At 32.9% G+C, this 26,420-nt stretch overlaps 1 protein-coding gene across 7 annotated transcripts in view; it reads left to right on the top strand.

The window, feature by feature from the left end:
- The window catches only part of SNTG1 (syntrophin gamma 1), a 314,340-nt gene that overhangs the window by 168,763 nt on the left and 119,157 nt on the right, over window positions 1–26,420 (top strand). For 5 of the 7 annotated variants that reach the window (XR_013340046.1, XM_077783688.1, XM_077783680.1 and 2 more), the window contains exons 4-8: window positions 9,097–9,153; window positions 15,124–15,181; window positions 17,539–17,582; window positions 17,690–17,731; window positions 24,184–24,315. Coding sequence is in view for 6 of the 7 variants with exons in the window: in XM_077783688.1 (XP_077639814.1) it covers window positions 9,097–9,153; window positions 15,124–15,181; window positions 17,539–17,582; window positions 17,690–17,731; window positions 24,184–24,315 (333 nt within the window). In the remaining variant the exon portion in view is untranslated. The remainder of the gene's footprint in view (window positions 1–9,096; window positions 9,154–15,123; window positions 15,182–17,538; window positions 17,583–17,689; window positions 17,732–24,183; window positions 24,316–26,420) is intronic. The other 2 variants (XM_077783692.1, XM_077783696.1) reach the window with 2 other exon arrangements.

The following is a 26,420-nucleotide window of genomic DNA, read 5'->3' as shown; positions in this document are numbered from 1 at the left end:
GTTCCTTCCAACTAAGAATGATTGGCATTTCACAGACAGTTAACTGTCCTTTGTCACAGGTAATTTGAATAATCTGGAATCATGTACCTTGATTGTGTACTATAATCACACAAATCCCACAGACTTGCTTTTTTTTATTTTTTTTCTATTTTTCTCAGTTTTATTCCTGATTTATTAGGTTTGTTTGCTTATTTTTCCTATATTTTACTTTGTTTGGTTGATTTTATTCTGTTCTTTCTATCATTCTAGATAACTGACTGCATTTATCTTTCTTTTACCTGAATTCTACAAAGCAAGGGTTTTCATTAGTAACTGACACTGAATGCCTCGGAGAATAAACTCCCGAAACATAAATAAAAAATTTCTAACTGAGGAACAGTAGTATTCTTAAATTTTACAGACAAGTAGTTACAGTAAAAGTAATTTTTAATATATTTAAATAAGTAATCTTTAAATAATTTGATTATAAGGTTTTGCTTTATCACTGCTGTGCTGGTATGGAACGAAAGGTTATTACTGTGTTTCTAGTTCAGAACAGTGTCTCTTCTGTTTGTTGAGTCTGAATCAATTTGCATGCTGCTCTGTGTAGGACAGACTTTAAACAGGCACTTAACGTTCCAGCAGCATCCAGATCTACCTCCTGCAAAATAATCTAAATAAAATCAATGACTCCTTAGGAATGAAGTGCTGTTTAATGGGAGTTTATGGGATAAGGACCTAGTTCTTAATTTGGAACACTTCCTTTTGGTGTTAGACAGTTCCAGTTTCCAAAACTAAAGAGGTTCAAAGAAACATTGTTTCTTCTTTTGTTGTGTACAGTTTGAACTAAGAAAATAAAATGCATGAAAGATTATAAGCAAAATAATAGTGTTGTAGACTAAAAAAGGAATCTGTTTCTTTAGTGGGCTGAAAAATTGATAGGCATTAGTGAGGGTCCTGCAGCAATTTTACCAATAGCAATTCCATACGGCATCAACCATCATTCAAATGATCATGGAATACATCTAAATTTGAGCATCAGTTGCATCAATAAGTATTAAATATATTTGTTTTAGTGTGCAATAAGAAAGTGTTGCTTTCCAAGAGAAAGAAGAGTAGTGGGTTCAGCATTATTCTGCTAGCAGATATCCAATGTAGATTTGAGCTCCAGTGCAAATGACCAAAAGTGGGATGAGAACATATTGTGAAACTCAAAGTGTAGAAGACAGTGTTGTTACTAATCCAGAATAAATCCTTGCCTGTAGAGAGTTTTTGTATTATGGGAAGTGTATGCCTCAGCTGCAGTGGCTTGTGTTGGAAGATAAGACTGATGTCCCTTAGGTCAGATATACCTTTTCCTCCCAGAGCAGTTATGAAATGTCCCGAAAAGAGTTGAATCAAACCATGTAGGAAACTCATCACTATTGATGGCAGAATTGTAGACTATCTTTACATATTCTTTTAAGCACATTTCTTTAATTACTTGAAATTATGCTCACTAAAGTTTGCTGTATGGTGTTCCATATAGCAATGTGCAGTGAGGCAACTCCCAGTCTTTTTAGACATACATTGAAATAGCTTGGACTGACCAGGATAGCCTAATGTTGAACTTAGTGAAAATTATGATGGGAGAGGAGATAGCCTAAGGTATGGCATATGTGAAGTCGATTTGTTCCTAGGAAAGGTTTTAATATTTGGCATTCCAGAATCATTTTTTGTTTTATTTTAGAGTTAATTCTCACATTTTCTATCTCCTTTCATGATCATTTGAAATTCAAGGAAAAGGATTATTATGCTCAAGATAAGCAGTTATCTGTTTAGAAAGCTGTGGATTTCTGATTCTTTAATAAATTTTGTTTATTAATTGTACTCAGAATTTTTTCTGCACTTAGAGTCAATGTGTGTGTAAGATCCATAAATTAAGGATATGACAATGAACCATCTGACAGAATGGATGATTTGAATCAGCTACTCTTTTTCCTAAAAGAATAAAATAAACTGCAAGCAGCTGGCAAATCGTTGGCTACTGGGATAGTTTCCATTTTTACAAAATTGTATTAAATATTCTTTTAAGAGGTCATAGATTTTACAAAATACTGCTAACTCACCTGATGATAACACACAGATGAGTCATATGTCTGTCAAGTAATTTATTTCTATGCTGCTGTGTAGTAAATTCATTAATTAATTGAACATTAAGAAGTTATTTTAGTGCTTTGATTTTTTAAATTAAGAATCTGTAGGGAAAATTTGTGTGAAGGTCAGTTATTACTCAGTATTAACAAAAAGTGAATGATGGTGTTTTGTTTTTTTTTTTTTTTTTGTGAATTGATAGAGCAACAGCTCTCAGAGTAGCATAGCATTTGTCCAAGCGTTTAAGTGAGGTTGATTCAATTGTATCTAAATGTAACCTATGGACTGTAATTGTTTTTGCAATAAAGAAAAAGCTATCAATAAACACCTTTAGTAAGGCCAGGATGTAACACTGTCTCAGTGTTCCACTGCAGCCAGATCTGTTTTCTGATACCGTTAACGACACATTTTTTTTTTTTTACTGTAAGCATAGAAAAAAGAAAAAAAAAGAAAAAAAAAAGTTTCACTTTTAGGGTTGCCCGTATGCTATTGTAAAATAAAGTGCCAAAAGATTCATTAATACACAGAGTAATAAAAATACTAGTTGTCAGAGATGATCTATTTCTTTTAGTTTTGTATAAAAAATTAATTTTAATTAAAACCTTTACACAATGTTTTTCTTGTTTTATATATTTCAATAAAACATTTATTAATAATTTTTAAGAATAAATTTCAATTCAGAACACATCACTTAATGAAGCTATTAAATTTCTCTTGCTTGAATATTTAATTTTTTGAGACATCCTGAGAATTAATTTTTTATCTGTTACATTGGATCATTCTCTTTTGAAAATTGTGGATTTCTTGTCTATATTTTAGTGTTGGTAAAAAAGGTTCAATTAGCATTAGCAATTCTAATGAACAGAAATAGAAGAAAAAAATTAAAAGCTTAAAATGGTAAATAATATTTTTGAATTATTTGCTTTATTGTCTTTATTTGCAATTTTTATTCTGATGTGTGATTGAATATTTTAAGCAATGCCAAAATGGAACTCCCTGTCTTGTAAAGAATTGCAAATATGTACATAGATAGGTCACCTTTCTAGCACTTTCCATTCTTGTTACCTTCACAAAGCTACCAGTAAGAATCTTTGGGTTTTTTTTATCTTTTTGGCATCTGTCAGCTATTCAGTGGAGTGAATCAATTTTTTCACTGAAGTCGTCAACTATCTATCAGATGGGGGTAACTTTTTTTCCCTGCCAATCTGGACAGCTTTAAAATGACAACCTGACAGATGTAAATATGATTATTTAGGGAAAGCCTAAGGCAGCTTATTTTTTTGAAGCTACATTAAAGTAAAAAGCATAGCAATCAGCTGAGGTTAAAAATACCATTTATGATGCCAGATTTGAAAGAAAATAATCACTTCTCATTGGAATAAGGCTTTTCCTTCACAAGAAAGAAAAATATTGCAAATCAGAAAAAACTCAGAGAAGCCAAAACTTTGATGGCAGTGGATGATGGAAGGCAGTAGCTGGAAACTACAGAGAATGCTCCTTAGAAAACCTGGTGGGAGTTCAGATCCTGACCATGTGTTTATAGGTTTCTTTCTATTGTATTTCTATACTCAGAAATGCTGTACTTCTGAAGTGAATCAATCATATGAATTGAAATTTTATAAGCAGATATTTGGGTGAATGCTTCAGCTTTCAAACATAGGCTGCAGGACTGGAAACATTTTGAAGTAAGAACAAATGAAGGGCTGAGAGCTTTTTTTTTTTTATTCTAGTCCCTGTTAGCAGCCTGCATGACACTGCTGTGTTTGCCACCCTCAGTCCCCAGCACAGATGCAGAGGAAGGGGGATTTCCAGCTGACCAGGCATGTTGCAGCCCTCCCTTACTGCCAACCTCCTCCAGTTGCACGAGGAGCTGAAATAATGAGACAAGCTTCAAATGCCACACGATGGAAGTTGTTAGCAGATGAGCAAGTGTGCTGGCAAACGTTGTTAACACTATTAATTCAAATTGGAAATGTGACTGACCTGTGTCCTATGTCCTTTACGCTCAAAATGAGTATAAAGCTCGCTCAGGTAAATGAATCCAAAGAAATGTCACTAAGAAAGAGCAAAGCATTACCGAAAAGAGGACTTAGAACCTTGAAAATGTGTGCAATTATTAAATAAAAATTTAAAAATCCTCATTATATTTTCTTATTTAAAAATGTAGTAGGATTACTAATAGCTGATAAACTATATGAGAGTGTGGCCTTGAATGTATTGTGGCTTCAAATGTTAACAGGTTGATCTATGAAGTTACTGCCAGTGTATTGATTTTATCCTTATACTATACATTTTAAAATTTACATTCTAATATTTTCCTCCTGTTTTCCTCCTATATCTTTCCATGTTACTGTGATATTGTAGATTCCTTTCCATGTCTATTCCTTTTTTCCCCACCTTCTGTTTTGTGCTTCAAACCTTTCAGCTTCTTATCATGTTCGTCCATATGTAAAATACCTTGGTCTCTTCTAATCCTCTGAAAAGAGAAGTCTTGTTTTCTGTCTGTACCCAGACAAACTAATTCCTTATACCTTTATTCTTTTAATATCAATATCCAGACTCACCAGATGAATAACCTCACGCTGGGAAAAAGGTTGAGAAATGGTATATTCAAGTTTCACATGCTGTTAATTCAATTTTCTGAAGATTTTTGAAGTTACTTCATCCTTTTGTTCAACATGTATTTGACTTCTTTGATAGAGACACATTATTGGATTATTAGATCCCATTATATCATTGCTTTATATTATACAAGATAGATTGAAAAGATTATTAACTAAATACTTTTTTTAAGAATCAGTTAAGTAATTATAAACTTTATTTTACATCACATACCAGTGAGTATGAAATACTTGAATTTTTACTGTGCTTCAAGATGTAACTAAAAAATAACATTAACTCCTGACTAAATATAAATAGTTAATGATTACCTAGGATTCTGTGTTTTCCTTTCCTTATTATTTACTGTTGTTCTGTGCTCACATGGTCATTCTTCACTTCTGATCTCCCTTATGATGGCATTTATGTTCCCCAGAAGATCTTATGGATTTTAAGACATTTTAGTAGCTCTTTAGAGAAAGCCTCAAAAACATTGTTTCTGTTTCACTGCATAGATCTTAGGAATTTTTTTTTTTTTTTTTTGCAAAACTCTTTGCTGTCCTTTCTAGTCAATTTTCTGAGACACATGGAAAATGCTGACAGCATGGCAGCAGCTTTGTGTTTTTCAATAAAATCATGACTACTTTTGTTCTTTTCCAGGAAACAGCTAGAACACTACTCTGGATCTTGCTTTTAGGAGTCCTAGGAGCTCTAACCTTCCTTCTGTTTGGTATAATGTAAATAACAAATGTGAAAATGAAATTACAAGCTCACAGAACACTTTGTAGTCTTGATAGTGAACTAAGTATCTTTTCATCTAAATGAAGTTTTATTTTGTAAACTTTGAAATGACATTGCTTTTGGAATTTGCAAAACCACTGCAAATTCATAGAATATCATGCAGTGGAAAAAGAGGGGAAAGCATGAAAATACTAATAGAGGATCAATAGAACACCAGTATTTTTAACCTCAACAACAAAATAGTCAGTCAGGATACTTAGAGCACTTCATCACTTGTACAAAATTTTTTGCCTCCAGAGTTCTTGCTGTTTTATTAATGAATAGTTATAAATCTTTTTAAGAACTTAAAACTATTAGACCAGAGAAAAGCATTTTATTATTGTTATTGTTCACTTGAAAAGCTAATTAAAGGCATCAGAACAAAATAATTTGCTTCAGATTGCTGGTTAAATTTCTTTTGTGCATTAATCATTGTAATAAAAATACATTAAAATATATTGCTTTGCCAACAAAGTATATTTCATTCACCTGGGTTGAAAATGGCACTGAAAGTTAAGCTTCGTTTGGGGTTTTTAAGGGTTTCATGTAATAAGTCATATGCAAATCAAAAAGTAGGACAAAAGAGTTTTCTGCCAAAAAAAAACTTGTCCAAAAAACTTGGACAAAGGAGTTTTCTGCCGAAACATTTCAAATCAAGTATCTATCATCAAAGTACTTCTTCAAGTTACTTTGTAAGTCAAAAGGGAGGGATTTATCTTTTTCAAGTTAAATTTGACATCTTGCCGCTATATTTGATGAAGTTGATTAATACCTAATTTGGACACCTGCTTTGACTCACCAGGATTGAATGTGCTTTTTTTTTTTTTTTTTTTTTTTTTTTAATCGATTACAGAAATTCGTTGATTATGAAAATAAATTTGCATTGACCAATGGCTGATTAGAGCTGGGGATTTATCCTAAACCAAAATTCAGGTGTATGAAATATCTGATGCTTCTATCTGTTCTGGAAAAAGCTGCTTCACTGTAAGGTTTCTATGGGGTTTTAAATTAAAGGCTGTGGGATTATTGATAGTTTACTAAAAAAACATACAACTCGTATGTAATTCTGATTTGTACTTTTGAAGGTAATTTGCATGTTTGTTATTGTTAGCTAACTTGATGTAAAGAAAATGTAATTCTGCAAATAATCAAAGTATTATTTCTTTATTGTAAGACTGAGAGATGTTTTTTACTTAGCCTAGATTAAATACAATGTAATGCCTTCCCTTCACATTACACATCATTCAGGTGAATCTAGTTTGCAATGTTTTTGAAGTAAAATTCATTTCAGTAACTCTCTGGTCCCAAAATATTTAAGATCAAATTTCAATGGAGATAGAAAAGAAACTATAAAAATACTTGACACAATCCTCTGAAAAATTATGTTTTACTGAAAAAGTGTCTTGAAATTTTTCTGGTTTCCTTCCTTACTTTTATACAGTTTTGCCTATTTAGAAATATTCCATGCTAGCATGACTTTTTTTTTTTTTTTTTCACATAAAAATAATGCTGAACTCCAGTGTGAAATCTTTCTAGTTTTCTGTAAGACTGGCAAACTCACAGAAGACCCTGGATTAGGTGTTTCCAGGACTATCTTGATTCTGCCTTTGCTTGAGTGAAAACCAAAAATTATATTTTATTGACTCTTTTATGTGGGTACTTTTTTATGGGTACTTAGGTGCATATTGGGCTAGGAAAGACAAGGACAGAAATATTCTTCAGTATGGTTTTCTATTAGGTTTTTAAAAAATATTACTTCAGCTTAGAATATGTTCAGATGCCAGTACATACAGTAACTACTGACATATCATGAACTACAAATTTTATGAAGTTACATGTTTTTCACTGAGAGTGTTGCTTTGTTTGAAATTTAATCCGTGTGTTGTCCTTTATTCCATTCATGGTTGATGTAACACTTGCCAGTTCAATCCAGTTTAGTGAAAGGCTGCTATTTTTCAATTTCACCTTAGCACAAGTGTGTTCTATTTGATTTCAACATGTATAACAAAAAATAACAGAATATATTGACTAGAGTGTACAAGTCAAGTTCATGTTCTTGACTCCATGTTCAGCACAAGCTTGAGGTGGAAACAAGATGAAGTTAACAGGAAAAATATAGCTCCCAGTGGAGCCATAGCTGAGTGTTTTCTGAGCAAAATATAAACCATTTTCTTAGAGTAAATATTTGAAAACATTATGCATTTTGCAACCATTAGCCTAAATTAATAAATGGTAGTGTCATTTTAGGCAATCCAATTTGTCTTTCAGTCTAAAACGTTGGATGAATTTATGCTTGCTCTTTCCACAGTTACTCAGTTCATATTTGCTACAAATATGAAAAAAGAAACAAAGTGACTTGATTTTCAACAATTGTCCTTTTTGTGGTAGATTTTTTATTTTCCTTCCTGTAAATGAAGTAAGGAGGAAAAAAAATGCATCTATATGTATTTCATCATTTCTGTCACTGCTATATTCCTGATGATCTATGCAAATCTGACTGACATTGACCATCTATGCTAATCGTGCTGAAATAAAAACAGTTACATGTAACATGCATGCAGACTTACACCATACAATAGATATAATTAAATTAATATAAAATCTAGACCACATGTAGAGGACATTCAAAAATCTATAAAATTGATATATTTGAATCTGGATATATGGTATATCTGCTAATACATTATTTTACCACTACCTAAATGTACTAATTATAAATGATCTGTAGTTATAAAGTCAACAGAGTAGGATAAAACCCAAAACCGTCTTTTTTGTAAATGTTCATCTTAGACAGACAGTAGCCTACAGTTTTTACAGCACAAATTTTTTAGACAAGCAATAAAAGTTAAAAGATGGGCTGCTTTCAATAGTTGTAGGTTATGATTTTTAAATTAATGGATGTATGATTTTATGGATTATGATTTTTAAACAATTGGTATACGATCAACAGTGACTGTTTTTGTATTAGCTTCTGGTGGTTTGGTTTTTTTTTTATTTTGGTTTGGTTTTTTAATTTATTTTTGTTTGGTTTTTTTAATTTGGATAATTACTGTGCTTTGAAATGAATTCATGCAACATGTGCACTTGTTAGGGTTTGGTTAATATCAATGAGTGGTCTTGGCATGCACAAACAGTTTTCCTTTCAGATGGAGCTGAATTGGGAAATGTACTGCTGGAGTACAGTGTATATACTTCAACATGTAGTGATCAACCTTCAGGTGGAACCAATTTAGGACTAGTCAAGGCCTTAACCTCTGAAATGTGTGTGTTGTACCATAGCTGTCCAACTCCAAAGTTCTGGGGATTTTTAAGCATTGCAGTTCTTGCTAGGATGGTGTGAATTGGAAAAATGATATTTTGTTTGTTTGTTTGTTTGTTTTGGTTTTGTTTGTTGTTTTGTTTTTGGTTTTTTTTTGAGACAGGATCTCTTCTTCCAGGCTTTGTTTTTTTCCTGTGGGGCATAGCTTTCATGGGATTTTCAGTTCAGAAACCCAGAACTTAATTAAAACAATAAAAATCAATGTTGAAAAAAAATTATTGAAGTATGAATGTAGATGTTTTGGCAGAAGACATTAAATCTAGCAAAACTTGATTTCTTTTTTCCAGGAAAGAACAGTAACAATTAGAAGACAGACTGTAGGAGGGTTTGGATTAAGTATAAAGGTAAGATGCTATTTTTGGTCTATTTATTGCATTTTACATAAAGTATGTCTTTGTATATAATCTGTGTTACTGTTAGTGAGTCCAAACTATTTTAGACTGCTAGAAACAAGACAGTATGTTAGATACTGTTACAGCAGGCAACCATAACTGTGCTGCCCCATGGAATGGAAGGCAACCATTCCCTTAAAATTCAAGCTGACAAACTCTGTAACAAGGATTGATATAAGAGTTGTGAAGTGTTTTCAATTGTGTAGACTGTACTTGTGTTCAACTTCTCTCTAATTTAAATAGTTATTCATGAATGCTAAATTACAGTGGCAGGCAATAAATTCATCATCAATTCTGCTACAAAGAATACCACATTAATCCATTGCAATTCATTAGTGGGACAGAAAGTGTTACTGCATGCTCGTATTGTTTAACTTTCTGTAGATCAAGCCCAGACAGCAATTTATCATGTTACTATGTTCTTGCTTTTGTCAGTAAGTTTTAAGAACGTATACAAGGGTAGGTTATGCTTTTTAGGAGAGGGAGGAAGGGCTAATATTTTTTGTCATAGTAATATATGATTTTGAAAACCTTACCTTAGCTTTGAGTCTGAGTGTAGACAACACAAGATTAATTTTATCTTCTAAACACAGCAGTTCTCAGTCTCAAGATGGCAATGGAAAAAATGAAGTGTATTTCACATGAATGCAAAGAGACCTAAGTTATGCATATAAAGTGAAAGTATAGATTTTCCTATGACATCTGCTGGTATTGACCTTATATGTGACTCATAAGAAGGATTAATGTGCATTTGTGTTGTCATTGATAAGAATATGACTGAATAGAAGTATTAATTTTTAAAAATGTCTTTGTGCTCTTACTGTTATCTTGTTGACCCATGAAGACCTCTGTTCAAGGAAAACTAATTGCTATTTTGTCACCAAAGTTTCTTATCAGTTTGGTCAACAGCATTTACATTTTTGTTTCCTCCGGTATCATTATAGGTTACAGTACATTGAATAATGATGAAATAATGAATGTCAATGTAAAATCAAGTATATTGATAAATGAGTTTTTATTTAAATGCTGCTAAGAAATAACTGGTTACAGTAATGACTTCAGATGATTGAAGAACACATCTCAAGAGTCAGTAAACTTGATTTTTACTTATACTTTACAATAAGTTATAATTTAGAATTAACATTGCTGCCAGTCTCAAGATTACATTATTTAATTATTATGTACATTGCATAAAATATCATTTTCTTACATTTAATCATAAATGAAATAGAGAATATGCAATGGTCTTGCTTAAATTAATAGAGTTAAGTTATTCTTAACTTTTTAGAGTAAGATATTTTATGATTGTTTTCTATCATAGATATTTTGATCAAAATTACCCAAAGTATTAGAAAGTGAAGATAAATAAAGTTAGGTGTGAATAGACAACTTTAAAATTTTTTAAATAACTAGCAATCAGTTGATGAAATACCTTCAAAAATGTCATTAAAGAGCAAAGAGTTATCTTTAAAATAATGACACTCAAACTTACTTGGATGGCAGAGGTTAGGTAATGAAAATGAAAAGTTTAATTCTGTGGTCCAGGATGTTCTGTCAATAGGCTTCATGTAGGTATTATTTATTACTATAAAATTAATAGTTTTTTAAAAAAAATTAGTGTTTGTGGGACCTTTTTTGCTAGGTCCCTTTATTAGTAATTTTACATTCTTACAAAGATGGACAAGCAGTTGTATAGCCAACACAATCTAAAAAAATAAAAAAATCGATTACTATAATTTTAAACTAGTTTAAGAAACAACTCAGAACAGGAACTTACAGTATTTTTTTTTTTCAATTTAGTAGGCAAACTTTATTAAGACACACTGAAATGAACTTTTTTATTTATGGCATGAAATGACTTGTCAGTTCCAAATACTCTGAAAAGTCCAGTTTTCAGTTTAAAATTCAATCATGGTTTGCTTCTTGCAGATCAATACAAGTTTACTGCTCTGTTTTTGTTTTGTTATGTAGGATTCCTGATCTGTACTAAAAAACTTATATTAAGATTAATTTTAAATAGAAATGTAATTATTTTGAATTTATGCCAGGAAGTAGAGGTTTACAAGTCACCCTGAAGGAGTGAGAAGCACTGAGGCCTCTCCTCCTTGTGCCAGTAACTTCATAGCCCCTTGAACTACAGTAGTTTCTGTCATTTTACTACGCTCAGACTAACTAAAGATAGGGGTTATTTGAGAACTTGCTCTGGCTGTGATGTATGTCAGAGGATTTTGTTTATCTGAATTATTAATTACAGCAATACAGTGATTAATGACACTCACTTTAGAATACTTGCTAGGGCTTGGTTATGAATTTGCCTAGTTTCGGTTGTCAGGTCTGAGCCATTATCACATCTTTTTTTGGGGTTTTATTATTTGGGGTTTTTTTTGTTTGTTTTTTTTTTTGCTAACTTGAAACGTCAATTTATTGCCAGAACACTCACATGAAAAAGTCACCTTTCAACTTTGTCTTGAATAAATTTTGAAAATGTCCTATTGCGAGTATTGTGAACTCTTGGAATTATTCTTTTTCTGAAGAGCAGAGAACAAATTCCTAATAATTCCAAAATTAAACTAATTTTTTTTTTTCACCTGTCTATGAGAGAAACTCTTCTTCTGTAAACTGGGTAATCCAACTATATTTGTAAAAATCAGAGATTCAGATAACTGCTTAAGAAAAACCATGATTGTAAAGTTGACTTTTGTCCAAGGCCTAAACATCAGCCCTTTAAAAAACTGATTGTAATCCACTTTTTTAGGGTTTGAAAGCCTGGTGTTTGGCTGTACCTCTTAGCTGAAGCTAGTGGTGAAACTATGATTGACTTTGAAGAACTACTCTGGTTTACACTCTTCTGCAGGAACAATTTTTTTCTTTTCTGAAGCCTCTGTTAAATGTTTGTTTGTGAAGGAATAGCCATGGACATAGACAGAATTTGGGAAGTGTAGTATTTCAATCATTTATCATATCTCTGACAAGTTTGAGACGCAGAGCCTTGACAAAAGAGGCTGCTCAGTGTATGATTTCTGAAAGAACATCCTATTTTTCAATAATTGGATCGTGGTGTTCCTGAATAAATAGGCAACAAAATTGATCATTAAACAAATTGAAGTTTTGGTTACAGTCTGACTTCTGGCAACCAGTACTCAGTACACTGCCATTATCCTGCCTCAGTTTTGATCATTCTTTTAAAATGGTGAACAGCATCAGAGGTCTTCTGAGATTCAGGTTGACTTTTCAATTTAATCAAAAAGTTCAGTGTCCATAGACCTTAAAGCTATTTTTTCTAGTGGAAATGCTTCTTTTTGGTATCAGGTCATAGTCTCCTACATTGTCTTAACTCAAGTGATGGTAAAGTCCAACAACTGGTCTGATCTTTTATAAACCCTTTTTTGTAGAAGATAAAATATTAATTTCCTTGTTAATCTTAGAACCAAAAACCCCCAGCCTTTGTCAATAAAAGTTACTGCTTTCAAGTGCGTTATTTTTCATATGTCAAAAACTTCTGGAAGAAACCCTCACACATAAAAACTGGGATAAGAAAAAATCTTTAGGAGTGTATCATGTGACACTTTGAAAGGAGGTGTGGGTGACCTCTCACCAGTAGTGACCAACATTCAGGACAGTGACCTTCAAACAGCTTCCAGTGATTACAGCTTCCTCTGCCACTTCTAGCATGACCACCGCTGCAGGTGGGCAACTGCTGTCATTCCAGGCTTATCCCTGCTTAAGGAAAAATGATAAAGAAAGTTTGCTTGACAAAGATCATTGTTAGAGTCTGATAGAGGTTTGAGCCATTAAGTCTTGAACATCACTATTTGATGTATTTCTGTCCATCCTCTGGTCTGACGTTATAAGTACATGTCATTACTAGAGGAAGAGAAAATTTAAAGCAGTGAAAAAGTTGCCTCTGTTCCCAGAGGTTTCTTCAGAAGAGTGTCCCCTGAGACTGTAAAACTGGATTTTAGACATGCATATGCTTTTTCCTCTACAGGACAGAGAATGAAGTATGGAGAATGCAGGATGCAAGGCAGCAGTGTCAACCTGAAGTAGTATTCAACAAGATGTTGGCAGAATATACACAGTTTGCTACAAATTGCTAACAGTGACTGAGTATAGATAATTGGTCAACTACTTGCTGTTTCCAGTTTTGATTTTTTTGTTTCTTAGCATAGCAGGTACTACATCCTTTTACTAGTTTAAAAAGAAGCCTTTGTACAGGTCAGACTCAGATGCAATGAGAGGAGATAATTCTCTTCAGTAGGACACCACTGAAAGCTTCCTCAGATCTGTAGTGTAAATGGGTTTAAGTAGATTCAATACAATGAGAGAGGAATAATCATGTTGTGTGCATTGCAGGCTGGCTTAGTAATAAAAGTAATTTCCTACTTTAATGGAGCCTCAGATCTAAGGAGGCAGGCAGGCTGTTTTAAACCTAACACTTCTTTGCTGGGCTTTATGTATCCTGGGTAGTGTAACATGTATATAACATTGGAAGCTTAGAAAGAAAGTGACATAGTTATTTTTTCTGGTTGTTTGAAAAGTTTTGAAGAAATTAAATTTGCATGTGACTAGAAAATTTGGAGGATATAGGTTAAAACTTATTAATTTAGTGAGCTTGAACTCATTATCTTCAGTGAAGCCAGCTTTTACTGTTGCTATTCTTCTGGTAAAAACTATTGAAAGATATTCAACAAGCTATAATACTGATATGTTCCATGCTTGTCAACACTCATCTCATGCAATGTGAGAACTTTACTTGTAGATATATAATTGTTGTCATATTACTGAGATCCCTCTTAGATCATTGTTTTGGGGCCATTTGCATTGATACCACTAGCAAAAGGAATATTTTTCCTATTTAACATTCTGTGGCTACACAGGAAATTAACCTTTATTCAATGACAGAAAGGGGTGTTGAGTGCAGGAGTCTGGTTTCAAATGCTTTGATATTGCATGAAGAAGGGATGTATGCTGTTCCATAGGGATTGAAATACCTTTGTCAGTCCTTTTCACAACTTAACAGAGTAAAAATAATTTCCAAAGTAATATCTGTCTGCTGAAAAGAAGAGTAAGCAAACCCTTAACCTGTCCATTCCTAGGCAAAACAACAGTGTGGCAGACACTGGTTTCTGGTGACCTGAATTTGTACACCTTGCATTTGAGTGTATGCTTTGATGCTCTTGTCAGAGGAAAAAGTATTTGTGTCTCTCTGTATATTTGCCTTTACTTTTCTTTGATTTTCCTTTTCATTTAAGTTTTTTTTTTCTTTTTTTTTTACTTTGTTCTTAAGCACCATAAATATTTCCAGTCCCAACAGGATAAATTGAATGAAGCAACAGCATTGAATTGTTGTCAACTGTTGAAACTATCATCTGGTTTTCCTTTATTTCACCCCGTTTATTGAACACCTACTGTTCCATTTCTTAATGCTTCTTTTTCTGTTCCTTATTACTTATGCCACTGCTTTCCTCACTCTTTGTGCTTGTGTGACAGACAGAAAAAAATAAAGGCTGCTTTTGACATGAAAAATCCAAACCTTCTCTCTCGTGCTTTTGTTTACCTCCTTCTTGCCAGCGTGAAAACTAAGTGTTCACAGTGTGATAGCCATTATAGTTGGATGTCCATTTTGCTTTTACAGGACACATTTCAAACATTAGGCTCTCCAGAATTCAAAGAAACTGATGTCCTTTGAGTCTGGTAGAGTTCTGAATTCACTTCCTGAGCTAATGATGGCAACTGAGAACTTATTTATGTGAGACAATAAGGAATTAATCACAGTATATTCATTAAAAAAAAGAGGAAGTGCAGAATCAGTTATTTGCTCAGTCTCTCTAAAAACTGCATTTAGAGAAAGGGTAAAATATAACTTTAAGCAAAAAGATATTTTTAGTGACTGACAAACATTGCCATTTATTTTGTTTTCAGGGTGGAGCAGAACATAATATTCCAGTGGTCATTTCTAAGATTTCCAAAGAACAAAGAGGTGGGTATTAGGTATCAGCTTATTATACTGTACTTTAATGTTCCCTTTAAAGAAAGATGTATTAAATCTTGAGATTCTTCAGTCAGTGTTAAACAAATGCTATTGTTGAACCCTTTCTCTCCCATGTGTTTAGATCTCTCTCTTCCTCAGAAACTTTTTCTGAAAAAGTACAGAATTGATATTTGGAACAGTTTTTAAAGTCTTCAATTATTTTTTTTTTCTTTTATAAAATACAACTAGGAAAGTAATAGGAAAGTATTTGAAAATAAATAGAAAGTATAGGAAAGAAATAGGAAAGTATGAATAAAATTAAAATGTTTAATAAATTTAACAAAAAGGCAATGATTTAGTGGCTTTGACTTCCCAGTAGTTATTGCCTGGAAGCTGTAGTAGATTAAATATTTGGCTCTTAAATCATGGTAACACAGCAGGAGAATGCATGACTTTTTAACCTGGTTTCTCTGGTAGTATTGAGAGTACTTTGAGTACTGCATAAAGTCTTGGCCATATATTTTTTAATAGTAACAGAGCTGTTGCTGAATTTCTGTATTAATTTAACTGGCAAGATTTTGAAATTATTGGAATGGTACATGGATAATACTTAAACTGCTCAAGATGTACACAAGTATGAAGGAGGAAGGTTGTGAACCAGTACTAATATGGTGTATTTAATATCTTTGTTAAGTTTATATGTATTTCTGTAAGGCCAGAAATGCAAACTTGGAAATATTTCCCTCCATCTGTAATGCAATAATTATAGAATTCAGCTTCTCCTCAACTAAAATGTGCCAGTATAAAAAAAAAAAAAAAAATCTCTTATCCATTTAGATAGAGATGTATGGAATAATCAGCATATTGAGAGCCAAAAGCCAATCCTGAAAGGTAGATGTGAAAGTTGTAGTTGGGAAGAATAAAGAGTAGCATGGAATGAACCCCTAAGGCAGCAATAAGGTTAACCTTAAGAATTTATACTTATGATTAGAGTCTTTTCAGTATACATGTAACTAATACATAAAGATGTGGCATATATTACATGCAGTAGCTATTAAAATGCTATTAAGCACTGCAGGAAAAATAAGAAAGATATGCTTAAGTTTAATTGAGCACACTGAAGTGCAATTTTATTTCTGTCATTAGTTTTTTTGCTGCAGTAGCTGTTGTATTGTTTTTAGCCCAATACCTAGCTGTGATATAATTTTCATTACTGCTTTCAATAAAAATACTGCTGATTTTTGCAGAACTAGTTTTGAGGACATCTCTTTTGTAAGAGGCTGCTGTCTTGAGATGTAGAAAGTGTCGTGCTGTGTTCCTGGACTAGAGAACTTTGATAGAGAAAATGCTGTTTTACCCAAAGCCTATGCCTCAAAATAAATCACAATATCTGTCCTGTACTAATTTAACCATCTGTTGTTAAATATAGCTAATAGGACCATTCCATCAAACAAGAACTTGAGTACCATAATTTACATCAATATTAATTCCAGTTTTACAGCTCATGTAAATAAGTAAAGTTTTTGGATCAAGTCCAGTGCTAGCTTTTTTCAGACAGTATCTTCTATGTTGATATGGAATACTATAGGTAATAATTGCACATCATCTGTTAATATCCCTTAGCATGGTCTCAAAAGTTATTAATGCCTTTACAGCGAATAATCTTTGTTATATTTCTGGTATGCTTATAATGTGTATTTGAGTGAGATAACTCTGAAATGAAACACAGTGTTTAAAAATAGGAAGTGTAGAATTAGATTTTATAAATGTCTTTGTGATGCAGTTTTGCTTTAAAAATAACATTCACTTTGGCTGTTGATTTTTTTACAATATATTGTTTTTCTAGCTCTTCAGTATATGTAAGTGTTATCCAGCATTAATAGTCCCTGTTATTTATCAGAGTTTATCAAAGATGCAAGATCTAAAGGCCCTTTATCTTATGTAAAAACCTAAAAATTAAATTTATTATTCATAAGTATCCCTGGAGTCTCTATGTTGATTTTTCTCTTTGTAAGAAATTATCTCTAACAGGCAAATAAGATCTAGTCCAGCAGTCATTTTATATTCAGAAAAATATGCCCCACCTTACCAAAAGGGCCTGAAAGGTGCTAGTGACTGATGGATGAAGTTTCATAGTCATGTGCTTGAGCTAAGTAGCCTCTTTTATTGTAACACTGATACACAAGTATTTTGGGTTTAAAGAAGAAATCACAAGTAATTTATTTGGAAGTTTTCTGTTGGGTTTTTTATCATGTTTTTGTTTGAAATTTTAAAAGATGTTGCAAAAGTATTAAATAAGAATTCTTGTACACAAAATGTTGGATGTTTTGTACAAAGTGAGTGAAAAATATGCTTTCTGTTTTCAGCGGAACTCTCAGGTTTGCTCTTTATAGGAGATGCAATTCTACAGGTGAGTAAAACTGCAAATTATTTTATCTGTATTTTTCTAGAAAACTGAAATGAAGTCTATGCTTATGAAATGTAGAGTAAGTCTTTTCTTTATCTTTTTAACAACAGATTAATGGAATTAATGTGAGAAAATGCAGGCATGAAGAAGTGGTGAGCTTTTCTGTTTCTTAGTATACTTTTTTGTCTTTTGTAGCTGCTGAAATGATAGTGTATGCTGATAGCAATGCAGTGGCATCAGCTGTTTTATTGTTATTCCTAAATAAATATGCCTGTACCTTCTAGCATGACAAGTAACAAAGTGCAATCTTTCCTTCCTGTGTGATTGCTCTTCTCAGATAGGCTTTTCTGTATTAAAGGTGATTGTTTTATTATGAAGATTTGAGCTGTACAAATTCCAGCATTTCTTCTTCCAGCTAATAGCTGTCAAATTTCAGCAGTCCTACACCTTTCTGGCTGTGTAGGGTCATTTTAATTTCAAAAGCTGTAATTTGCGCAATGTTGGAGATTTATTGTTTGGTTACTTTTAATCCTATTTAAAAATTGAGAGAAAACTGTTCATCTGCCACTCATCCTCTGGCTGTTCCTTGTGAGGGTGCTCTTCTCCTTTTGTTAAGGTCATTTTGGGTATAAAATAAAGTTTTATTAAGGAGATTCCTTCTAAAGAAGAAATTTTGAGAGATCTGTTGTAGGCTGGTTCCACTGGTGAATTAGCTTTGCTAAATGCATCATGCACTTTATAGCCATATTTTTCTTTGACTCCTCTTGAATACTTTCAGAAGCAGAAAACCCTTTATTTCAGAAAACAATGCCAAAAATTAAAAAATTACCAAAGAAATTGCCTTTAAATCTTGTTTAGCTTCATAGCATTTGTACTTGTATTTTAAAAATAGCATAGTACTCACATATTTGAAGGCTTCTCTTTCTGACTCTTTGCCAATTCAAGGACACTCATTGTGTTTCATCCAGCATTCTGCTCTATGACAGATCATCAAACATGCTATTCAGATATAGAAAGCAGGAGTTAGTACAGGTGAAGTTCTGATGGAGAAGTTTAGCGCAGGCTGAAAGGTTAGATCACTGCACTATTCTTCAGTGTTTTTGGTTATGCACACGTGTTTCCTTTTGGAGATCTACTGGAAATCCTGCTTCATTCTTCAGACTTCATCATACCCCCTTCTGTATATACTGGTTAATAGTTGTATTTATATTGATTTTAAATTTTGTCTGTGCGACAATGATCAGGTTGTAAATGTTTTATAAGTTTACTGCAGTTGATTTGTTTAATATGTATTAATATGGCAAATCTCTCAGTGGGATTTAAGTGTTAGAATTTAACTGTTGGAATTACAAAACATGAGAAAGATATTACTAAAAGAGCAGCCTTGTACACTCAAATGTGGATTGAAAATTGGTTAGGACATCAGGATTTTATTTTCTGTTTTCTGAGACATTTTCTAAACCCTCAAAAAGATACATAAATCTGTTGGGTATTTATGATAAGGTTGAAACCCATTCACAGGAAGAAAAGAGGTTTTGGAAAAGCTGAAAAGGGGGGATTAACACAGAGTAGCAAGTGTTATCATGTTAAATTTTGATTTATACCTTACTTATCTAACATAATCTGCTTCTTAAACTCCCTATAGATAATTCTCCATGAATTAAAAAAAAAATAGTATCTTACCAGTTTTAAATGTGCATTTATGTATTTGCAAATGGTTCAGGAATTTAAGAAGCAAATAAGTTTTAAATTAAATTCTTATTTTAATTAAGAATAAGTTTTAATATTTAATAGCAAATATTGACTAATATTTAAATAGGATCAAATGTTCATATGACATTTCATAAAATAAATTATACATAAGAGTTATAGATATATAATATAAATGAAAAAGCCAAAGTAAATGAACTCTGATAATCAATTTTTTTCAGAAATATTCACTGTTATATGCTATGTGTTTATAGAGTAGATTTGTTGTAAAGCTGCAATAATGGTAATATATGTGATTCTGCATTGTGTGGTAACCTGTGGGTTTAGGCTTAGCCCTCAGTACAGCGTAAGTACATCGAATGGTGTGCCAGCAGGAGTCACAGGTAGGGTTTTGTCTGCAGCACGTCCTTTGCAGCTTGTGTTGCTCTAGGATTGCTGTCCTGTGGGGTCTCTATCAAATACAGGATCTGTAGCTTTAATCTCAAGGTAATATAGAGTAAATGGAAGTGTGTGGAGCCAAGTTGCTTGCAGCAGGGAGTTGAACAGGAGTTGAGACTTAATTTTCAATCCTTATTGCATCTAGGCACTTTTGCAATGGCTCTGCAGGATGCCTGAACTCGTAGCTTTGTTTCGTTCTCATTTTTTCTGTACCTAATTAAGGCTTAGCAGGTACAATGTTCTGTAAGGATATGTTAGTGTTTGGATTGTCTTAGTGTCTTAGAAAATTTTCATTGTAAACCAGTGAGTAATTTTTTTCAGTCGGTTATTCTGAAATACCTGTAAAAAATTCAGACTTGTATCTACAGTGTGACTCCAATGAGCATTTATTATTTTCCTACATGCAAAATGTGTTGCTGCTTGTGAAAACCTTTTAAGCATATGCCAAATCTACATAGCTCTGCAGTGAAAAAAAATCTGTGGCATAATCACTGCAGCCTATTGTATGAAACTGATGATTAGTCAACCCTGGTATTTCATCTTGCTGATAACCATGCTATGTATATAAAATGATTTGAGTTTCAAAATTAGGTAGTTTAATCAAACTCATGGCATCTTTCATAGCAGGGAGAATCGTTCCCCAGTGTACAGTGATCTTAGTTAACGTTGGGAGCGCTTTGTTGTCTTTATTGTTTTTCATGACTTTTGAGATAGATAGATAGATAGATAGATAGAAATACAGACAGATAGGTAGGTAGGTTTAGTCAGATATAAGTGTCCCTTACTAGAACTCTTTATGTGGTTCCTTTCTGATTTTTTTTTAGCTTTAGGTGAAACACTTAAGCTTAGTTTTCTGCTAGTAGAAGGTGAAAATATTGTTCATACTATGAAAGCACATGATGAAATTCTGTCAAAGACTGACTGTCAACTTGTTGTTTCTCCTGGGTTGTTAAGAGCCCCATCTGAGTACAGCATAACACTGCTTCATTCTTAGTGCTCTTATGTGGTAAGGTTAAGACATGGTCTCTCTGATGTAGTGCCAATACAGGAGGAGGCTGCAGAAAAAAAAATAAACTATAGCAATTAATCACAAAAAAAATCTGTCAGCATCTCTCAAACTGGCAGTTTCAGCCCAAAAAAATGCAATATGAACTTGTATGTAGAAGAAGAGTCCCCTATATCTATTTAAATACACAACTTTGTGCTCTTTTTACTGAGGATGTTTTAATTATTCCTTTTTTAGTAGACTCTCCTTTAAATTTTTCAACAAGAATTTTAAAAGGCTGAAATAATGAATATTCATAGACAGATCAATGAGTTTTGGCTTCTGTTTAATTAATACAGTCTAACAATGCATAGCTTGTCAGTCCACACACCTAGTGGATGTGGTTGTCCACCATAATAGATATCATTATTCTTAAGACTGGAAATTAATGTAGTTCTAGCTTTTAACTCCATTTATTGTCCAAACATAAAGATGGATAGAAAAGCACCAATATAATACTGTGGTATGGATGATTTTGGTGGTTCTGGGTCTAGCCACCATGTCACTAAAAATGGACAAGATTTTGGGAGAGACTGAGTGGCTACAAGTAGGAGAGTATGTCAGTTCAGCTGGATACTATGAAAAATCTTGTGTTGGATCTACTGCTCAGGGTTGTAGTACACCAAATTGTCTAGAGACAAGGTAGAATTCCAGCTGAATGAAAGCTGATATTTGAGTTTGTCTCTGTTTTTAATGTTGCGAATAAAACATCTCAGATAGTATCAATAACTATAGTTACATATCTTTTGGATCTTAGCATATGCTTTTTTCTCATAGGAAATAGAAGAAATTAAATGACTATGAATATGAAGTAATTTCTTATTTCTTCTATTTGGGGAACATTCAGGGAATGTTTCCAATGTAAAATGACTGCTCACATGTGTCAGTTAATGTGGCATTTGGGCATTCCTTGAAAAGTAACAGGAAAAACTCATGTAGTCACAGGTGGCTATAAAGACAGAATAGATATTCAGGCTTTGGTGGATTTTATTTATTGGTACTACAATATGTAGACTGTGGTTCAATTCAGACACTGCTTGCATTTTACACAAGACACCATTTTTTCCAGAAGAATGACCTGATGTGAGATGTTCTAATGCACTGCATTGAATCTTTTGTTTCTCCCTTTTCTCAGCATTCACCGAGGGCTGTAACTGTGCTGATTCTCCATGAGTCATTTATGTTATATGGAAATGATAGTGTAGGGATTGTATTGCTTAACTGAAATCATCTGCAGCTAATGAAACTCTTACTCTGGCCTTTCTCTTTAAAACTATGGTCTCATTAAAACTGATTTTCAAAACTCATTATTAATAGTTTTGGCAATGTTTCTAGTAAATGTTTTTAAGTATAAGAATGAGCAAATTGTATTCTTGAGACAGGAAACCAAATGATCTGAAATCTTACTCCATCTTGACCTTGTAGATGTGTCTTTTGGTAAATTATGGTTTTATCTTTGTTTCCTTAACTATGAAACAGAGACCTAGATTATTATCGGATTTAGCTCTCTGAATTTTATGAAGTACTTCTGAATCTGTTATAGAAAAGCACCTCTGCATTAAAATTTTGCAGTTTCATGAAGTGATAACAACAACCTGCAAACACAGATTACCACTTTCTCATGTTGCAGAGATCTTGTACTTTATAACTCACGGCACAGCCATTTAATCCTTTCCCCTCTAGACAGAATGGCGACTCTAAATGTGGAAGTTGCACAGTCAGTACTTCTAAGACTATAATCAATCTGCAGTTTTTAACTTCTGAATTTAAAAGTGAAATATAAACTTTCTGGAAATCCAATACTTTTACTTGTTCCATACAGCTGCTGTTTTCTCTCTAAGGCTTGAGTAATTACAAAAATAATAATAATAATAATAATATTAGTAAACTGATGTTGCCTTAGCTATCCTGGCATAATTAATGAAAATAGCTGTTATTGAATATCCTAAGGCTCATGAAATTTGAGCTAATAATAATCTGTCAAATATTTCAGCACTGATTTGAAATAAGTGTCCATCAAGTGGAAAAGAACCTAGCAGCTGTAAATAGCCTGTTTCAGCTGTTTTCAGCTCTGTGGTGGAAATTCCTGGAATCTGGATATATCCTGAAGCAGTATTCTTAATGTGTGTTCATCTGCTTTTCTAATGTGGTTTTAGCTATGTTTTATTACTGTTTAAACAATTTTTTTAAATTGTGCCAAACTGTAAAAACTTGAATTTATTTAAGTACTATGATGTTAGACTTTTAAAATATGTTAATATGTTGCTAGTCTTCCTAATTTATATTTTAATTTATTTTCTCAAGATACTTGTAGATCTATTAGTCATTTTATTAAGATTTCATCTTTTAAAACTACTCGTCATTACTGCTAAGTTTTAATAGAAGGGAGTAGAGCATTCCGTCATGACTAATACTGAGCCTACATGATTAATATTGTTATTTCCTTATTACATAGCTACAGTCCTCAAAGCAAAAATCCATTATGGTTTAGCGGGAGAGTGAAAGACTGAATCACCAGTTACAGCATAACATCCTTCAAATAACTGTCCTTGGTTCCTCCTTTGTCATACAGGTCTATTAATTCTGAAAGCCTGAGCTGCAAGGAAAATAAACAGTTGAGGAGTGGATTTAAAATGTGTACCATCAAATATGCTTTGTTTGTGTCCTTGTTTACATTGATATTTTTAGTGTAAAGGCCCAGGTTTCTCTGCTTCCTTAGGAAGCAAATACAAATATTTTCATGTTTATTTGTACATGAGTGCACTTCACCCTCCAAAAGAGTTTTTGAAATATTTCATTCTGCACAGCATCTCCCAGTTATGGAGCTAAAACCTCAATTACACTAGCTCAGGGACACAGTGTTTTTCTTTCTGGGCATAGCCTCCAAAAGGCAGAAAAATTAAACAGACACAAAACACTCCAATGTATTCTTAATGTAGGAAAAATGAACACTTCTGTGGACATGGAAATTTTCTTCTCTGGTCACTATTAAGAAGATTTCATTTGCTCATAAAGACTAGAAAATACTGTCCAACTGGAATCAGTTATGTTTTCTTTAAAGAGATAACAACCATGTGATATAGACTGAAAGTAAATGTCCACCTCCAAAAGGTAACTTCTGTATTTCTAATGGCTTGTTGTGGACCAGAGAGAGAAGTGGGAAAGCAGGTATACTCATTTAACTAACCAGGAGGAGTCACAAGTATGAGGCATGCTCAAAGAAGTGCAAATGTGCACGCACGTAGTCTTCTGACAACTTTCCAGCAGTTAAAATACCGGATTTAACTCTTCAGAAATCTCATTGTTCTGCCTATAGTAAAATTAAAAAACCTATTAATCCAGGGGTTATCTAACACCTGTGCATATTTTTAGGTCTTTTTTTCTCTACATTGGGTCTTTGTCTTTTGACAGTTTGTTCGGTGGAGGAGGAAGAGGAAAGGAGAATGGACTCTATATAATTTTTCAATAGTATCCAGTGTTGGCCTGTTCCAGCCAGATACATGGAGGTTTCCAGATGGCCCACCCCATACTTCTCAACCACTAGTATGGTATAGTATGGTACTGGTGTTTTGGTATCTGTTTGTCAGCACTGGGCCTATTTCTGGATTTTAATTTTTTCTTCTTTTACCCTGATAGTACTGATGCTGTTATACAAGTTCAGTTTGGTACTACCTGTTTCTTGTTAGCTGGTTTGAAAGACTGTGGCTAGTAAAACAGCTTGCAGTAGGAAGAGCTTCACAGGTCACAAGAAGAACTTCTGTGAAGGTTTGGTTACTGAGGGAAGCTCTTCAGTAAAAATTACAACAGTTACATGTTCTCTAGATTTTTGTGCAGACACCTGATAGAGTTACCTCCCTGTGCTGTTAATACTTTCCTGAGCAAAATGGGAAATAGTCACTCCTCAGGCTGAATTGGCATTACCAGGATAATGACATATATCTTTAAATGTGATCTAGGAAATGTTCATAGCTCTATTCCACTTCACTTGCCCTTGTCAAGCCAGTAATGATTGAGAGTACTTAACAGATTCTAATTGTGCTGACCTGTTAAAAGGAATGTTCAAGGGATTGTTCTACATCAAAAAACTCCCATATTTAAGCATTGACTTGCAGTAGGAAGTAATAAGGATGTTTCTAGATTTTCTGAAATGCTTTCCCTTCTTAGAGTATTCTGAGTATGAAGTACTTCTGTGGTAAATTAATAGACAGGCATGTTTAACAAAATCTCCACCATTTCTCAGATGTCTTGAGGTTCTTCTAAAATTTTAAATTCAGTCATCTTTACATGGAAAATCAAATGCAAAACATATTCAAAGTCCCCTCTGCAATTCAGGTCCTGTGTGATTTCTGAATCAGTGATTGCGGAGGAATGTTGGTGACAGCTAAAGTTTAGCATAATGAATGCTAACAAATAAAATATTTTGTTTAAATATCCATCACCATGAAAGATTGCAAGCTTTAAAAGACTGTATAAAGCATCTTTCCACTGATCAGTAAGTGAGGTTTTAGGGTAAAGTGAATCACCTGCACAATGGCAGCAACAAATTTGTAAAACAAAGTTTTCTTTTTTTTTTTTTTTCTTTTCTTTTTTTTTTTTCCAGCCAAAACACTGGGAGCTTTGGGAATTGAAAGCTTTAAGACATTTAATTTTTTTTATTTTACTTTTACAACTACAGCTTTGAATATTCCAGGATCTTTATATCTCAACAGAAAAGTGATATCTAAATGGGGGCATGCTTTGTTGAGTCAAAGCATCTGTTCATTAGATATCATGGAGCTGTGTAGCATCAGCAGTGTTTTTCTTATTTTCTGAATTTTTATAGAAAATGAGAGCACAGAGAAATTTGTAAAACTCGAGTTGTTAAGGTTTGAGAGGTTTGGACTTTCTAAAAGTGAGGCCTGTAGTTTGTGCATTCATTTGTAATATTCTGGCATAATAACCTAGCAGCAAGGTAATAGAATTATACAAATCATTCTGGTTTTCTTTTATTGTTGATGTTGCAAATTTTTTTTCAGAAAACACATTAACTCTATATGATAGTCTATAAATAATTGTTTTTATAAGATTTTATAGTTTCAAATGGTAATTAACTGCTGGCAAGAATGGATTTCTGTGGTGTTATTTCTTAATTAAGAAAATAAGAAAAGGTAAAATAAGGGTTGCAATCAGATAAATAGCCTAATCAGTTTTGATTAATAGATCAGATTTATGCTTAATTTTGAAAGTTACAAAGACCTCATGCCATACACTGATTAAAACTGTAATTCAGCACTTTTTTGTCATTGTGCTGAAATACAAATTATCTTTTATACTTCATTGGAATTGTATGCTAATCTTTTTTCTTTCCAAAATATCTATCAATGTTCTCCAGTTAATTAAAATACAGCATGAGTACCTCCAAATCCAGTTTTGCCTTTAAAATTTAAACACTGATGAAAATTATCTTAAAAATGTTAAGGAAATATGATTTCTGAAATTTTGAAATTATAATTATATTGGACCCCAGTTGAGCAGAATATGTGTGTATTTGCCTAAAATTATGAATTTTCATATTTAATTAAGTTGGGGACTTCCTTTTTTATAAATATTTTTGAAGAACAAAGTCATTTTCTCAACTTCAACCAGATGTTGATTTCTTCAACTTCAAT

Source organism: Lonchura striata, chromosome 1 (genome assembly GCF_046129695.1).
Source record: "Lonchura striata isolate bLonStr1 chromosome 1, bLonStr1.mat, whole genome shotgun sequence".
In the NCBI taxonomy this organism is placed as follows: domain Eukaryota; kingdom Metazoa; phylum Chordata; class Aves; order Passeriformes; family Estrildidae; genus Lonchura; species Lonchura striata.
The sequence above is the reverse complement of the archived record's forward strand: the minus strand, read 5'-3'. Positions and strand labels throughout refer to the sequence as shown.